Genomic DNA, 17,713 nt, shown 5'->3' on the forward strand with positions numbered 1-17,713 from the left:
CATTAAGTGGGATTCTACATCTTGTTTGGAATAATGCCCTGGGGACATTTTGCATCATCCATGCTTAAAAAGCAAACCCATTAAACATCTGAGCAAAACACCAGATATTATTTTAACAGCAAGAGTTATCCATCTCATCTGCAGCAGCAATAACTTTTGTTGACATTTTGCCAATTGAAGTTTGCATGCCAGCATTTTTTTTTCCTCTGCATTAAAACGACAAGGCATAAGAAGATAACAAAGCATCTCCACGACATTATTTGACTGAGTTTTAACACCGATCCAAGGTAACTGTGAGAAGCCAAATTGCTGTCCATGTTTTGGAGCAGGAAATGAAGCACAGTGAAGCAGTGGTTTGCCTGGAGCCGTGCAGCGTGGCTTAGTGAGGACTAGAATGAAGGGATGCAGCCATGCTGGCCTCACAGCATCAGAGCCCGAGCTCCTCACGCTCTAATTGATATTTCCTCCTAACACAACTGTGAGGTGTTTACTGCTGCTATCTCCTTCTAGCAGAAAGGAAGATGACGGGGGGAAAAAAAGGCAGAGGCTATATGTGATTCACTTAGAGTTATTCTGTGCTTAAAGTGAAGTCTCTGAAAACAAAATCTTGCAGTTTTATGATGAAGTGTAGGTAAGGCAGTGATGAGCAGGTATAATTTGTGCGTGTATTATTTTTACAGTGCTACTCTCCAGATATTCTGCCCAAGAAGTAACATAAGATCCTGAAGCAGTGTTCCAGGATAGCTGGGAGAACCACAAACTAGCCAAGCCTTCACAGTTTGGGGATTTGAGTTAATAACTAGTGCTGCTTTGCACTGTGTTGTGTGGATTTGCCCAGCATGACTTAAGACGTCAGGACTCAGTTCCCAGAATGACCCAAGTCTTAAAGTCAGCGTCTCACTGGACATGACTCAAGTGTTCTGCAGTCGTACTTTCTTCCATCTTCCTAATTCAGGTTTTGGCAAGTCTTCTAGAAGCCAACAGGAGGCTGAGACTTAAAAAGAAGTATTTTTCCTTAAAACCTAAGAGAAACACACCTCCACTCACCAGTATTAGTATTTGGAAAATAGAACCAAAACAAAGCCAAAGCATGGTACCTATTAGCTCATCACCTCCCAGACTCTGAATGGGAATGACACAGAGGCCCCTCAGTTACATGGGGAGGCAGCATGGCAGAAGCTTCTGCTTCCTTGAGTGGTCTGGAGAGGCACACTTCACTTCTTTTCCCCTAGCACAAGTCAAATCCTCTGCTTAGGATGCACTGGCTCCTATTGCTCAGGGACATTTGCTCTTTGTGGTTATGACTTCAGTATCTTTGAAGACTCAAGATGATGTTGCCACAGGCTTTCAATTTCAACTTTCCAAATTTCCATCTTTAGAAAACATTTCCTGCTGCCGAATTGGAACCTTCAAGCAGCTCAGGCTGTGAACACCATTTTAGGGTGCTAACGTTTGAGCCTGGTCCACATGTAAACTCACTCTTTCCACATAAATCTTTCTGATTCCACGTAAACATCTAGAATGACATCTAGAGAATTATCAAGAAAACAAAAATAACTTCTTCCCCCTTCTCCTTTCTCCCAGAAAATGCAATCCCAGACAGAGTTGAAATGAAATAGATTCTCTTTTAGGTTACTGATGACCATGAGAAAATTTAGTTTAAATGAAAGGTTTTTAAAAACATGCAGTATCTTTTGTAAAGCAAAACACAAACTCAGCTGTGAATGAGAGCATAGCTACCAGGATATTAAACACTTGTTTTGCAGAAGTGTTATTTTAAGATTTATGCTGTTCTGTACTTTGTATGTACTGTCTCCTCTGTGCACTATGCTCTGGGAAAACACCATGTGATTATGCTCAGCAATATCCTCTACCTTTGCCAAGATGAAATTCAGGAAATAACCCTTTAAAGGGAATGACCAGCGACAGCAGCATTTCAGAAAAGCAGGAAAGCAAAGCAAACCCAGGGGCTCCACCATTTCTTTCACAACGCTATCTCATCTCCAGTTATCTTCTCAATTTTTGGCTTTCATTCAACAAGAGTGAAATCAGCTTTTACTGCTCCCCCAGTTTCACATCACAGATTTTTCTGTTCATTTAAGAAGTATATCTTCAGCCTGACTCTTTCTCCAGCATATAAGGTCACCTTGATCCAACAACGCACTTGGTTTCTTCTTCTGATAGAAACTTGAGTCTATTATTTGGTATAAAACTCAAATTCTAGGCTATGGGATTTTTTATGTAAAGCTTTTTAAAATGCTTGCTGGAAAGCTTTCATATTTGCAGTACAATGTAACAGCGAGAATATCTTATAGTTAAAAAGTATGATTGAGGTAGGTCTAAAATAAGCCCCCAAAGGATCTGAATTATAACATCCATTGAAATACTACCTTTTAAATTAGAGCAAAGGGTACAATTTACAGAAAGAGTTGGCACCGATGATGTGGTGCTGCTGCAGTTTTGATTTAGAAAAGGTGCAGGGTAGTTCTGAGTCCAGAATACATTTCTTTATTCACAACTCTCACCTCTCCAGCAGTCAGCCAATTGGTAAAATTCCTCCCTGCTACCAAACACAAACTAATACAAGATTCTTCGAAGGTCAGCTATGGGCCTCTAACTACTTGTGAACAAGCATGTCTATTTAAATATTATGGAGAACAGCCAAAACATTCAGGTAGAAAAGGGATTCTGAATGAAGATGTCAAAAATCCTGCTTTCCTGACTGAGATCAGCTGGGTAAATAGTAGAGCTTTATTGTTAAACCAGTGGAGCCATAATACTTTATGCCAAATGAGGACATGGCTCATAAATTCTATTTAAGTTGTCCATGAGCTGAAGTTACAGGAATTTTCCACAACTATTTGGTATCAGCATCCAAATAAAAGCTGTCAATGTTATGCCAGTACTCAGCAGTGGTGAAGTAATCTGGCTGTGGAGAATGACTGAAAGAGATAGCTCAGTATTTTATCCGCATATGAAAACAGAACGTTTTTGCAGTCTCCAGCTGCAAGGGCACACGCCATCCATGTGAAAATACCAATATCCAGTGGTGTATGTATGTACAATTACAAACAGCAGTAAAAACGCTCTGTAACAATGTAGTTTTGAACCACTCTTTGTATGAACTTGCTCTCTCCAATTTCTCAGCATCTATACACATAATGCATTTTGCCAGTACTTTCTTTGGTGTAAAGACAGTATATTTTACCAATATTAAACATACATTATGTACTTGTATGACTAATTTTAAGGAATTATAACGCATTTAAATATTTCTTTCAATATGTGCTTGGGAAGTTAAACAAAAAATTAAATGGGCAACATTAGCTGAAACATATATTTTTGAAGAATGAGTCAGTTCCAGCTGGCTGTGCCGTTTGGACAGAGCTGTGATTAAGTTTTCATTAGTAAAAGCGACAGTATCAGGAACAATAAGGCCAAAATCAACCTGCCTCCACCCATTTGCAATGTTCTATATTAGCACCTCACCCTGAATATGAACCTTAATATATTTTTCCAGAGACTGGGCCCCTGATTCCCTTGAAAAAAAAACACCAACATGCTTCATTTGGTGACTGTAAATGTCAGCACGTGAAAAGCTGTCTTTCCTTACTTGTTCTTCATACTGCTTGCCTACTCAATTAGAAGTTTTCTCTGCATTATGCCCCAGGAGAAACATCTTCAAGCACAATTTGCCTGAAGGTCAAAGAAATCTCTTTGCAGTGATGGCTTCAGGTGGAACAGCTGTAGTCCAAGGAGAGCTATTGGGGAGGTCCTCTGGTAAACCCAACTGAGCTAAAAGCTCTTACATCATTCAGCCTATCTGCTCCAGAGGCTGCGTTTTGAGCTACTGGGAATACTAAACTCCCAGTTCCTGAGTCTAATCTATTTTCTTCTGAACTGGGCAAATTCAGCCCAAGGGCTGTTGTGGCTTGATGAAATAGCAGAGGGCAATGAAAGCAGAGGGGAAGATGGCTTGGATGCAAAAGGGAAATATTCACCAAGTCACACCGTCTATTTTTGGTTCTCATGTCAAAAGGGAGGAAGACATGTTAGCTATCGTGCCCCTTCTAAACTGGGATCAACCCATGTTTTCTTTGCAAAATAGATGGGGTCACTAAAGGCAAGGGATATGCTTGCTTGAGCAACCCCACAGAGCTCTCCAGACATCAGTATGTAAGCACAACAATTAAACTGACTGTAGTTCTTAGTTACCAATTGCGCTCTTTGATTAATCATACATTTTTGAACAAACAGGAGCATACTATATCAAGACAAGCACAGCAATTTCTTTCACTTCTTAGCAATTGTAGAAATTAGAAATGAAAAAAAACCAATAACTCGTCTGAAACGACTTAATGCCAGTATAGGATTATTGCCTATCATATATTTTCTATTTTTTCCCTATACCAAATGCCTCTAAGGACTGGGAATTAACTTTGTTTCCTTTAGATTACTTTAATTGAAAAGACACTGTTTTTCCTGATACTTGATCTAAGTTTTATTTTACCTCTTATGACTGCAAATCCTCAATTCTGTGTACAATCAAAAATAATTCCCATTTGTCACTGGCATTTGGGCAGTACAAACACTTGGCCCTGAAGGAAATAAATGCACCGAAACATTCACACTGCTGGGGATACTTGGCAACATACTCCCACAGCAGCATTTATCCTCTCTGTTTCTCTTGCAGTATTTGAAATGAATATACAGTATAATAACACAGCACATTTTCCTCTAAGGTATTGTCATGAATCGGCCACAAAATAGTATTAGTCGCTGTCTGGTGGATACTTGCTCAAGTGATGGTCTAGAACACAAACCACGTTCAGTCATTTGAGCCATTCACAGCTGAATGGAAATACAAAGGTATCACGTACCTCCAGTCTCGACAGGAGGCTGTAATCCCACGGAGAGCTGCTGGCAGCAGTAAGGAACACCAGAGTGTTTTGTTTATTTTCACGGTGGCATTACAAGCTTCACTTATGGAGGTACCTGCCTTTCAGTTCTTAGTTAAAAACTAATCTTATCCTCTGATTAGTGTCTTATTCTCCTCAATCTTATTTTCTACAACTCACTATGTTCTCTGTCTTGAAATCAATGATAAGGCTCTATTCATACTTTTAAAAAAATCGTTACAGACTTCCAATTATTCCTTTTAAACATGAGCTCCTTTCTTCTCTTTCTTTCTATTTTTTCCCCCCATGTTTCTCCTTCAGAAGTGAAAATTTCCATTCACTGCAACAGATTCTTGTATGGTTTGCAAGAGGAGCTGGGTGAGTGTTCCTAGCATGAATGACAGAGGCAATGTATTCATGAGATTCCCTGGTACATTGCAAATTCCATTTGCAAAGAGGCAAAGTTGCTTATTCTAACCCTCGCTTGCATATCCTGCCCCCCTCCTGCGCCGAGAGATAGCCCATCTCCCAGCTACAATAGGGCGAGAGTGGGGATTGACTGCAGACTGCTTTAATGCCACTCTTAATGACAACTTGTGAAGATTAGGAAGTTGTCAGAATCAGATATCAGCAAAAGCTCCAGCTTGCTTTGTGAAGTCAGTCTGAATTAATTAATGGGTATCTTTCCTTTGATATCACTTTGATATTTGGCTGCAGCTGGATAAAAATCAACCACAAAGGAAACTACATTTTGTTTACCGCTGCTTAAGTCCCTGTTTAGTCCAGTGTTTTTCTCTTTTGCAGTTTTTGCCTTTTTAACTTTGCTGGCACAATGCAGCAGAAAGAGGCTTCTGTGAATAGACAGAGTTATGGTGGCATGTTTTTCAATGACTGCTTCTCTCAGCTTTTGAAGACATTCAGGCTATATTCTAAAAGCAGTGCCATTACTGATTTCAGCAAAGCTGCAAATAAAAAGATGCACTGTTCCAAAAGTAAGCCAAACCTTAGCCTTGCCCACTCCTGTACTGCTTCCCAGTTAAAAGCTATATAACACTAATGATACTTTCTCTCCGCCTCAGAGAGTGCTGGTAGCTCGATGCATACGCTGGCAGTCTGAAATACAGGCTCTGCAATTGAGATAGTCTTCTGAACTTTTCAGGGTATGAATTCACAGCACATTTCAGTGACCCTGAAGGTTTTGGATGTCTACCACAACAATCACATGAACATGTGTCTGCACTGCAAAGGGGTGTCTGTATCCAAAAGAATTCCTTTCTAGACTGGAAAAGGAGAAAGGATTGCTCTGCACGCCACAGAGTAACAGCAGACAAAGCAGTGGCTCTCCCAGCTGAGTTGATGAAGATGATGATTTATTTAGGAGAATGAGTAAAATATCAATTATCCTTCTGGATCTGCAAAGAGTATTTTTAATTAGGCGGAATTTAATTGCCCAAAGTAAGCTATGAGCAGAAGGTTCAGTTGAGCCATCCACTTTCAGTTGTTTTTTCAGCAAGTATTATAGGATTTTTAACGACCACAAAGAAGACAAAACTCTTGTTTTCCCTCTAATCCCATGTTTGGCACATACAAAAGCACAGTGCATCTAAATTGTATGGTTCATTACCCAACTGAGATGGGGAAAATCTATGTAAGGATGCCTCAGCTCCTGGCACCACCACAGGAGCACAAAATGAGACATTTCAACCCTTTGATGGCATTGCATGGAGCCACAGAGCACACTGCATAGGTTTTAGAAAGAAGCAGCACAGTGCACAGGGTTGGACACAACAGCAGAAAGGATGCTGAACAAACTGTCTCTCTGTTATAAGCATGCCATGAAGCTCTGGCTCTTTAGTCATAACATAACTCAGTTGCACAACACCAAATATTGCTATCGAGGCAGGTAAATGGCATCCAAGGGCATCTCTAATGATGTTACTTCCTGACGCCTGCAACATTGTTTATGATTTGCCTTTCTAATTTCATTGTTGTAGGAGTAGTCAGACAGCTAGGAAGACTCCCTGAACTATTTTTTCATTACAAAGACAACTTTAATAGCTGGTGTCATGGTGCTAATGAGGCTGACTGAAGCACCTGTACTTTCTGTTCTGGATAACAGAAAACAGCTAACACTAGCAGGAGGATAAATAGCTGCTCAAGAGTGTGCCTGGGCTATTATCCCTAGATAAGCATCCCACCTAAATCTTGGTGAGCTTTGCAATAGTTTGGAATGCCCTGGTGATGGCCTTTCAGTTCTGTTTAGTTTTCCATTCTGAAGGTTCTCCAGCCAGTGGTTTTCGGGTACCCAGCTTGAAATTGATATTCTGTGAACAGATACTTGAGCCTCACTGAAAAGCAGGCTAAGATGTTCTGTGTTGGACAGTAAAAGACAGAGGTATTGTGCAAAGTATTGACCTCAACTGTCCAGAGTATGGAAATGGTCCAGAGGTAAAGCAATGTCACATGTCATTGCAGTTGGGCCTTTTAGGGATGGGCTTTGCATTAGGAAAGCTTGCTGAGGTTAAGCCAATATTATGTGCTACTTAGTTCCCTTCCCAGTATTATTATTATTGCAAAGCTGCACAAAAAATCCCAAGCTACTCCAAAAGAGATATCTGAAAAAAGCTAGCTTGCACCTAACTGCATTTGCAGCTGAGCTAACATGCTCTTGCTTCTCTGGAAAAAGCAAGACACTGATTTGAACATCTAGGATCTGAAATAGCTTAGCCCACACGCTGCACAGCTCCGTGTCCTCCTGACATACCCCTGGGGATAGGCTGGGACATCTCCACCTGAGTAAGGCAGACCAATGTTTACCTCCTCCCACCAGTACTTCAGGTCTGTGGATATTCCTGCCAGGTCATTATTCTACACACTTCCCTATTCTGGGTATCTTCCAAACAAATAACAAAAAATACTTATTAGAACATGCACTCATTATCAGATATCACAATTCCTGAGTCACTGCTCTCAGTACTGGGCAACCGAGTGATTTTATTTGCTTTCTTTCAGTCCCATGAGAGATTAATGCTTTCACACACCAAGAAACAGATTCAACAGGAGAGAAGGAGACCTCCAATTTCGGCTGAGTCCATCAGTGATGGCTCTGCTAGGTCAAATGAAGTTAGACCCTTACAACAAATAATTCAGTGTAGATGTGAACTGCGTTCTCCTGCATGCCAGACAGCTATCCTAATCGTCAGACTATGACAAAAGGTAAATGTGGCCCCCACCCTTCATTGAGAGAAAGAGACTATAATTATGAATGAAATGTTCTGCTCAATTTAGTGAAGCTATTTTCACTTAGTCAACATGTCCTTCTCCCTGTGCCTGCACAACACCTATCATTTTGCCATTCAGCTGAAAGGTCAGCTGCTTACAGGGAATTTCATTATGCTTCTAAGTCAATTTGTCAGTTTTTACCATTTTAGGTAAAATTGAATTTAGGGCTGATGCTATGTTCTGTGATTCACAATAACGGTAATCACAGACGCAACCCTTCTACTAAGGTATTTGAATTTAGTGCAAATAGTGAGTTATTATTTAAGCAGCAAAGCCAGTGCAACTTATCTTTGGAGGGCAGAGGTGGCAGTGATGTATTTGCATAACAAAAAATAACTTCTGAGCTAACAAAATCTACCATTGAGTAGTACTATTTGTGTAGTATTTTAAAGGAAGAAATAGGCCAGATTCGCATTCTCAACATCACTCAATGTCTTACAGCCCAGTTCCTAGAAATAGGCACTCCCTGGGGACTCTTCCCCTTCCCATCTGGTTATTTTTACTGTTTAAAAACTTCTACACTTCTCAGATCCTTCATTAAACAGCATTTGGCCATGCTATATGGGCACTGAATTAGTTTAATTTGTCATCATAAATCAATCAACTCCAAACCCTTAACTAACTTAATTACTCTCTGAATTCCCTTTCTGTTTGTCAAAATCTCTCAAAGTCACTGATATCCCATATTCAGGCTATAATTCAAGTCATATTGGATGATTACCTTTTTATTACAGGTAATTTTTACATAATGTTCATATACTGACAACTCATAAAGCATAAAGCAGAGAAGCAGGCAGGTTATTAAAATGGTATTCAAGAAAAGAATGTTCAATATTCACGAGAAAGGTACAGAACTCATGACACAAAGTGAAGATCAGAAATATATAAGCTTTTTTTGCTTCTCATTGGACAAAATGTCTTATCAGTGAGTGAATGTGAATCTAAACAAAGCCACTGTAGATGCCTGCCTTTTGTAGTAGAATATTGTGATTAAGGTTAAATAACCTGTGCTTTAACCACTGTGTGAAATGTGAGCTGGTCTGCAGAGGAGAGGGAAAGCCCCAAAGTGGCTGTCACTGTGCCAGTGGGCAATCTGCCATAGGGCAGAAGGAATGCTCTTGTGAAACAGGAACACAACCTACGTTCCTCTTTAAAATGCACCTGCACTTATTCTGCACCCCTAAAGCTGCTTCCCAGAGGTTTCTTTACAGGTAGCACACAATACAGTCTGACAGCAACAGGACAAAGGGGAATGTTTTTAAGTTAAAAGAAGAAAGAGTTAAGATGAGATGTGAGAGTTAGATTAGATGTGAGGAAGAAAAACAGAGGGTGGTGAGGCACTGGCACAGCTGCCCAGAGAAGCTGTGGATGCTCCATCCCTGGAAGTGTTCAAGGGCAGGTTGGATGAGGACCTGATCTAACCTGATGTAGTGGGTTGCAACCCTGGCCATGGCAGAGGACTAGAACTGGATGGACTTCAAGGACCCTTCCAACCCAAGCCATTCAGTGGTTCTAAGAACACTTAGGGAAAAGTTCCCTCTAAGGCAGTCCTGTTTCCCTGTCACATAAGGTTTATTTCATAAAGCCAGTAATGACTCTTACCCTGTAAAAAATGGAAATCTTCCCTCTGACAGCATCTGGCAAAAAAGGGGCCATTAATATTTTACAAGACAGTTATATCCTACAAACTCCACCTTGCTGTTAAAATTTAAAGAGCTTTCTCAAAACTGTATTTCCCTATTGTTACACTTTTAATTAAACAGATTGAAAGAGCTAAAGTCCTTATTTTAGGATAGAACTTCAATTCAATGGGCTTGCTGGCTACCTGGAATATGTATATCCACTTGAAATAAGAACCATATAAACAGTTAGTCTGTTAAATGCATAGGAGTGTTGACACCTTAATCAGCGCAGGCTGTTAATTATTTTTGTGATAATGTCTCCTATGAGGATATAAGCAAAGGTATTGAGGCAGCAAATGATCTGTGTCATGTCAGGTGAATCTAACTCTAAATGCAAAACAGACCCCGAAGAGACTTAGGTCTAGACTTTACCAAAGGATTTTACCAAAGGATTCTCTCGCCAGGAAATCCTACTCAATGCACTAGTTAGCCAAGTAGAGTAGATTCTGTTTTTAAACTAGCATGCATGTTAAAATAAACCAAAAAAATGTCTGCCACCAACATAGCTGAGAGCAGACTCCACATACAGCCCCTGCATAAAAGCCAATTTTCACAAAGCAGCATATTAGTGTGCTTAAGCATGGGGGACTGTGATTATTACATCTAACTAAAGGCACAGAATAAATTTAGATGGGAGGAATTCACTGGATTATTTTGTTTAGGGAATAGAAGCTAAGCATTTCTAGCAAAGCCAAGAGATCCTTAATGAAGATGAGACTAGTTAAGACCTTGGTTCTACGTTTCATCTCAATTATTGCATTCAAATTGAGGTTTTCCCTTTCCTCTCCTCTGCCTTTTAAAATAGAATCCACGCTGACATTCATGCAGGAAAAGCCTGACTGTAACTTGAATAATACCAACCACATCCCTATGGAGCTAGAGTATGAGCTATGTGCTTGCATGCTGTATTTGAAAAGACATATCTAGAAATTCATTTTGCTCATTTACAAGACATAAAAGCTACTTGTGATGCCAAGTAAACAGAAGAGAATTGTCCTTATTTCCTTGATATTTATAATATATATCAATATGCTTGCATTTCTCAAATGCTGCCTATCTTTTTCTCTGCCTAGTAGCAACGCTTCTGTGACAAGTGATATCTAAATACATAGCTGGGGAAAGATAAAAGTTCCACTATGTGACAAGGAATACTATGTCTAACAGAGAGATTATAATAATCACGAGTAAAAAGAAGATATGTTTGATCCTACTTGTGCTGAAAGTTTTAAAAATTTTTTAAAAATCCTTTAAATGAATTTTATCCTCAGGAAAATGATTAAAACAAGAAAAGCCTTGAGATGTCAGCTGGTGACATGTTTTTCCTCTTTATCTTTCTTTTTTGTTGTTGTTGCTGAGAAAAAAAAGCTGAGAGAATACAGCAAAGTGCATCATTAACTTCTTATTAATTTCATAATACAAAGGCAATTCCGTTAAAATAGTGGTGCTGCAACTTTAAATTACAGAACTAGCTTGGTATTTAATGAGAGATTTAGCACAGCAGGGTTTCTGTTAAATTAAGTTGTGCCTTCACATCACAGTGGGAAAACAGGTGTATATTGGTTTAGAATTATGGAAATGTTGACTAATTCCAAGGCTTGTAATCAAACAGCAAGGCACCCTGCAATATTTTCTTCCAAGATTCTGCATTAATCATTTATGTCTGGTCTTGTTTTCTTCATGTCCACTAAAAGGGTGCAGTTCAAAGGAGCAGATAAAGCCTTCGTGTTTTCATGTCTCTGTTAAGGACGAGGTCCGCACAGAAAGTGGATACAGAAAGAGAGCATGGCAGGCTTTGCTCAAATGCCCACCCAAATTAAATAGAACACACTGAAGAGGGATAGGCTTCACGCTACAAAAATGCTTTTCTGGCTTTGTAGTGCTCATCCCAAACCTGCTAACTGAGAAACATGGAGCAAGTCTGCATTTCAGAAATGAAGAGACAAACCAGAAACATCCCGCTCACGATCGGTCAGTGCACGCAGTCTTGCAGCAGGATGAGTGATACCTATGCACACGTGAAATGCAGGCAAGCTGCTGCATCCCTGATTCAGTGTCTGCTGCAACTACGTATCTGAAACTAATAAACCACCTGCCTGTTACTCCGATTTTCCTCCTGGGTTGTTCAGAGATGCTCTTATCTGATGCATGGATGTATTTCAGCAGAAGTGGAAGGCACAGATTGTTTTGTTTCCAAATACACCTCCCTTCTGAAGCTCCTACACAGCACATCTTGTTTACTTGTAGCAAGCTGATGCCCAAATGAACCTGATCCAAATTCATCCCTTGTAGCCTTGACAGACGATTGCTTCCATTTGCTCTGAAAGAGACTGTTTTGCACACAGGCTATCTACTACCAATCCCTTCTAGCTCATGGAAAGCTGCTTAGTGGGGTCAGATCTTACAGCATGGAAATTGTTAAAATTCATAGAAGGAGAATCCTGCTCAAGTGAAGTGCTTCAGCACGTGTGCCACAACCTTACAGCGTGTATAAACAAAGTTATTTTGGGAATATACTGCTGAATCAAGAAAATATCATTATTTACGTTGAATGTCAGCATACAGTGTATTCAAAATAGAGAATCTGTTATATAATACATCGTTAATTTTCTTTAGTGTAATGAGTTGAGTTTTTCTCTTTATTAGAAATGTGACTTTAAGAATTAGGTGTAACAACTCATCTCAAAGGAAAATCTTAACATCTCAGGCAGCATCAGGCTCAGATCAGCCCAGGCTCCGGAGTCATGGGAATGTAACTTCCACATTTTCTTAAGAAAAAAGTTTGTAGCTTCACATTCAAGATGGAGAAACAGAGCTTGAAAAAGATACATTTTAAAAGACCAAGAGCTAGAGGAAGCAGGGGAAAAATGTTATAGTTCTGATCTTTATTAAAAACAAAGAAAAAGGTGCAGGAGCCTCTTTAATTGTGGCATGGTCCTTAAGTATAAACAGGAGAAAATGATGCCCTGATGAAGTAAGAAGCTCTGCAGAGTTGAGCCTGTACGTGGGGAGGTCAGGAAAGGAAGCTGCCCCTCTGAGTCACCTACCAAGACCTTTCAGAGCACAGCAGGCAGTTCTGGGGCTCAGGAAGAAGAGGTGCAAACAAAAGGAGTCTCCCTGCTGCAGAGGACAACGATGTACAGATCTACAATGGGGCTTCAGGGGCTCAAACACCCAGAGATGCTGCAGAGATGCACCCAGAGATACCTCCATTGGTGTGCCTATCCCACTCAGCAGAGCTGCTTAACTAAAAGCATGTTGGAGAGCAGCTATACGATGAGCTGCAACATTAGCTGAATTGGGTTAGAGAGCATTCATCCAAAGACTCATCATGTTCTGGCAGTGGGGATGGAAACCAACAAATAAAGCCGTAGAGCCAGGGGATGCCATGATGTAGCTGGAACTCCAGAGGTCCCTCAGCACCTTCCTTTCTGTTCAGTGATGGTACATCATCCTGTACATCCTCAAAAGCAGAACCTGCCACTGTCAGACTTGACATCAAACCTGGAAAAATACACTGAAATCTGAAGTGGCACAATTTTTCATTGATTTTCCCATAGCTAGATGGTCATTGCAGATTTCCTCCCACCCCTTCCAGCATTTCCATTTTCAAATGATGGTAGAATTTCATTCTACCTCTGTGAATTAGCATGGCTCATGGGTAACTATCCAACATCTCCATGCTGGTCACTTCCAGGACAGATGAGGTGACATTCCTAAGAGGACTTGCATAAAGTGGGCCAGCCAGATATGAAGTTTTCAAACACCTAGTGCCCAATTTCACATATGCTATGTAGGAACTCAAGAAGATATTGTCCAGAAGTCCATAACCACCCACCATAACTGCCAGTCCAAACAATATTGCACTTTTTTATACAGTGCTGTATAATTTGTCCTTGTGTCTGTAACCACACACTCTATGCATATACTGGAACATTTGCCCTGCATCTGGGGAAATATATCCCCGTTCTTTTTATTTTTCCATTCTGGTCCCCAACGTATTTGGTTGCAAACAACAGAACAAATTAAAATGTTAGAACATGAAGACATCAGAGTTAAGTCATCCAATTACCAGTGATATTCTTCTCTCCAAACCTTCAGTTCAAAACTGAACTACTGTGGGATAACATACAATACAGGTTGTATGATTAGCTCAGTAACACAAGCACAACTGCTTTCACTACCAGTGCAATGTATCATTAGGAACAGGTTGCTGAGCAGAGGTGGTGGCAGGGAGCAGGATGACTCTGTACAGGCAGCTACATGGTACTGTGCTCTGTGGTTCCCTGATGTGCAGTCACCATGCTAATGCACTCGGTTGTTTAGAAACCATGTGTACAAAGGCTGTATTTAATGAAGTTGGCTGTATTTTGTCTTTTCCTCTCCTCTCCCTTTTGGAACTAGAATTCTCAGTGGTGCAGTGTTTTTCTGCCATATGTTTCTCCCCCTTTCTCCTGTAAAAAAAAAATTGGATCTATCGCGCACTTCAGTAACCACCTCTAGTCAGCAGGAATCAGCACTGTTTCCAGCCAAGGGACATTCTACAGAAGAGCAACTGTCTTTAGAGATAATGCCATTGCTACAGGACTGGCACTGTTACAGGACAGGACATCAGGTCGGCCACCCTCCCTTGAAGAGACCAAGGTCATGTGGGGCACTTAATCAGCATCTCAAGCAAAAGGGCTATTTTCTGGCAACAAAATAATTAGGATCAAAAAGTAAATGTACTCACCCCAGGTAAAGTTTTAATATTGTGCAGTGCATTCTGTGCCTCAAGAGCAGCTTTTCTTGTATAAAATGTTACGAAACAACAACCTATAGAGAGAAATGAAAAGCTTTCAGAAATTAGTGAGTATGATTTGTGAGAGTACAATAGGGAGGCAGAAAAACAGTGGTTGAACAACACATTATGAAAGCTGGAAAAGTGAATTATCATGAGGCTGCCTGAATGACATGAATAAAAGAAAGCTTGTATGGTTTAAAATAAAAAGTCACCCCCTGTGCATTGCATCTATAGCACACCTACATTGTTAGTGAACTGTAATCACTTAGAAATTAAGTTAACTAAAATCCAATTGGCTTTGTGAGGTGTAAATAAGGTTTTATTTTTCTGAAGGCTCCCCATTACGCTTGAATATGAGCAGCAAGGCAAGCTCAAACCAGCAGGAATTCATTGTTACATCCCAGGCAGAAAATCGGGTTAAAGCAGGACCTCGTTTAAAGGATTTGCCTTATCTAAAAGTAAGGAGCTAAGGATCATGAAGACCAACTCCCGGCTTCGTGCAGGACAACCCCAAATCTATATCTTGTCTGAAAGTGTTGTCCAAACGCTCCTTGGACTCCAGCAGCTTGGGGCTGTGCTCACTGCCCTGGGCATCCTGCTCCATGCCCACACCCTGTGGTGCAGACCCTGCCCCAAACACCCCCTGTCCCTCCCCTGCACAGCTCCTCTGCTCTGGGCTGAGCAAACCCAGGGGCATCAGTCACTACTCACACACCTTGCCCTCCAGAGCTTCCCCCATCTTTGCAGCCCTCCTTGGGATGCATCACTGGTGTGGGACTGAAACAAGGACTGGGAGCTGATCTGCCACAATCGAAAGGCCCCGCACGTGCCCCTGGGTGTGCACGGGGCAGGGAGAGCTTTCTGTGGGACCTTGCACCCACACTGCAGGTGGGGTGCTCTGCACAGTGACCCGGTTTGTGACTTCAACATGACTTCTAGCAGGAGGGAAACCACCCTGAGATCATCATCGGTGCGTTTCAGTGAATAACACAAGGAAAATTCCCACCGTGCTGCAACCCTGCCTGTAAGAGAGACATGTCAGGGTTGAGTGCAGCCCTTCTCCTGTGGACACGAGCAGAGCCCATGCTAAGAAGTGAGCCTCGAATTCCTCTGATACTGCTGGTGCTGGGACAAAGACAAACTGCTGGGAGGCAGCAGGAGTGGCTGTTGAAGTAAAATCTTATTTCACAGCTAACAGAATGATGCAGATTTTACTGATGAACCAGCAAACATTCCTACTGTATCGATCACTAACAGAGATGTGTTGTAACCCCAGGGAAATGCCAAAACCAAACTGAAAGTGTAGTTCTCAAGCCTCATCCTGCTATAGCAGCTTTTTTTCAGCCTCTCAGCACTGCCATAATAGCAAAGGGGACCAAGGAAAATGCGCACACGGGAGAACATAGCTAGCAAGTGTCTGGCCGTGTGAAGAAGGATCATCCAACGCCTTGGAAGGGAAAAGTGAATCCAAAATTCCCCCTCTGCTGCCTCTTGCTTGGCTCAAGCTGTGTATTGCACTGTGAATGCTCCCTCTGGCTTTGCTGCAGGGCCAGCTACGACCATTACCTTTATAACAAGCAAAGGTAATAATGTATTCCCAGCTGGAATGCAGCGAGTTTATCCCTAACAGAAAAGCACTTGCAAGCAGTATAATACATGGGCAGGCAGGTAATGCTGACTTAACACAGCTGGGAGAAACACTTCCCATAATACCAATAGTTTCCTTAAAATTTCACAGTTTGTGAAAGAGAAAGCTTGGTAATTATTTCAGTGATCATTGTTTGGCAGGGCTGAATATTACAGACAGCCACAGCCCGCAGGGTTTTGCTTCCTCTGAGTCCTTCTAAGTCTTCTATTCCAACAGTAAACTCTGTAAATTTTAATGATTTGACTACAAAATTAAAATGTGAAACAAATCAGATTTTGTGACATTTTAATTGCACGACTTTGACAAAGCAGCATGACGTATTTCTGTCCCACAAGCTGGTTCCAAAGTCTTCTGTGTTCTACTGTCGTTTCTCCTTTATTTACTAGCTGTTTAATATAAAGCTTTTTAACCAGGAGAGAGGATTTCAAGGAAAAAATACCAAGTAGTGGTCATGACCTAGGAATTGCAATGTCCTTAGCATGGCTCTGCAGAGCTTCATTTTGGCTTTAAGCTCTCTAGGTTTATTCTGATAAGAAATTTGCCATCTTTGGGTTTATCGCTCTTGGCACTGCTTGAAAGAACCGTGGTCGAAAGATGAATACCCCATAAAATACCCTCTAACCACTCATTTTTTGGTAAGTAGTAGTGCAGGAGAGAAAAATGTCTCCGAATGAAGTCTGGAAGCAAACAGCAGCATAGTGGAAAGCATGCAGATGCTTCCAGCAGATCATCAGCCGGTGACAAAGATGGTGCCTCTGAGCTCACAGATTGACACATCTGAAAATGCACGTGGATAAAAATCGGTACCTGTGCTCATTTTGCTTGTATCATATTACACAGGCACAACAAAACAACAGATGGTTTGCCATGCTTTGGGAAGAGCATGGACATGAATTGTGGACACTCGATTCTGAAGCTTTCTGACAACAGGGTTAGGGTGGACTGATGAAAAAAGAAAACATGAAAACCCAGAACATGAAAGGTGAACATGCACACAGTCCCAAAGGAAATGCTACAGCTCAGCCTATGGAGGGGCTTGCTGCCAAAGTACGCACACTGCTGCAGCTCTGACAACAAAGCTTTGAAGATGCCTTGAGTATAAAATCCCTTTGGTTCAGTATCATGTGCCGAAGTACCAAATTCACCTGTTTCTGCAGAAATACTGGAGGGGAGGACTGCTGCTTAAAAAAGACAGAGCTAATGTGTGCTGTCGGACTGGTAGCTAGCCCCTGCTGAAGGACAACTAGGACTTTTCTCCATTTTCCATAAAAAAATGCAGTATTGCCAAAGTCAAGTCAGTGACACCACTGGAAAATAATTTTTCCTAAGAGAAAAGGAAAAAACAAACTCAACCCTCCTCTCTGCAGGCTGCTGCACACATAATTGTGGCTTCATCATCAGCAAATGTGACAGCAGCTTGAAC

General features: G+C 41.1%; 1 protein-coding gene across 10 annotated transcripts in view; it reads right to left on the reverse strand.

The window, feature by feature from the left end:
• The window catches only part of CELF2 (CUGBP Elav-like family member 2), a 375,872-nt gene that overhangs the window by 88,456 nt on the left and 269,703 nt on the right, over positions 1-17,713 (reverse strand). For all 10 annotated transcript variants that reach the window (XM_065743745.1, XM_065743742.1, XM_065743743.1 and 7 more), the window contains one exon: positions 14,592-14,674. In XM_065743745.1, the coding sequence (XP_065599817.1) occupies positions 14,592-14,674 (83 nt within the window). The remainder of the gene's footprint in view (positions 1-14,591; positions 14,675-17,713) is intronic.

The sequence above is a fragment of the Cyrtonyx montezumae genome, unplaced genomic scaffold, assembly GCF_038088225.1.
Source record: "Cyrtonyx montezumae isolate F1298 unplaced genomic scaffold, pur_monq_1.0 scaffold_3, whole genome shotgun sequence".
Lineage (NCBI taxonomy): Eukaryota > Metazoa > Chordata > Aves > Galliformes > Odontophoridae > Cyrtonyx > Cyrtonyx montezumae.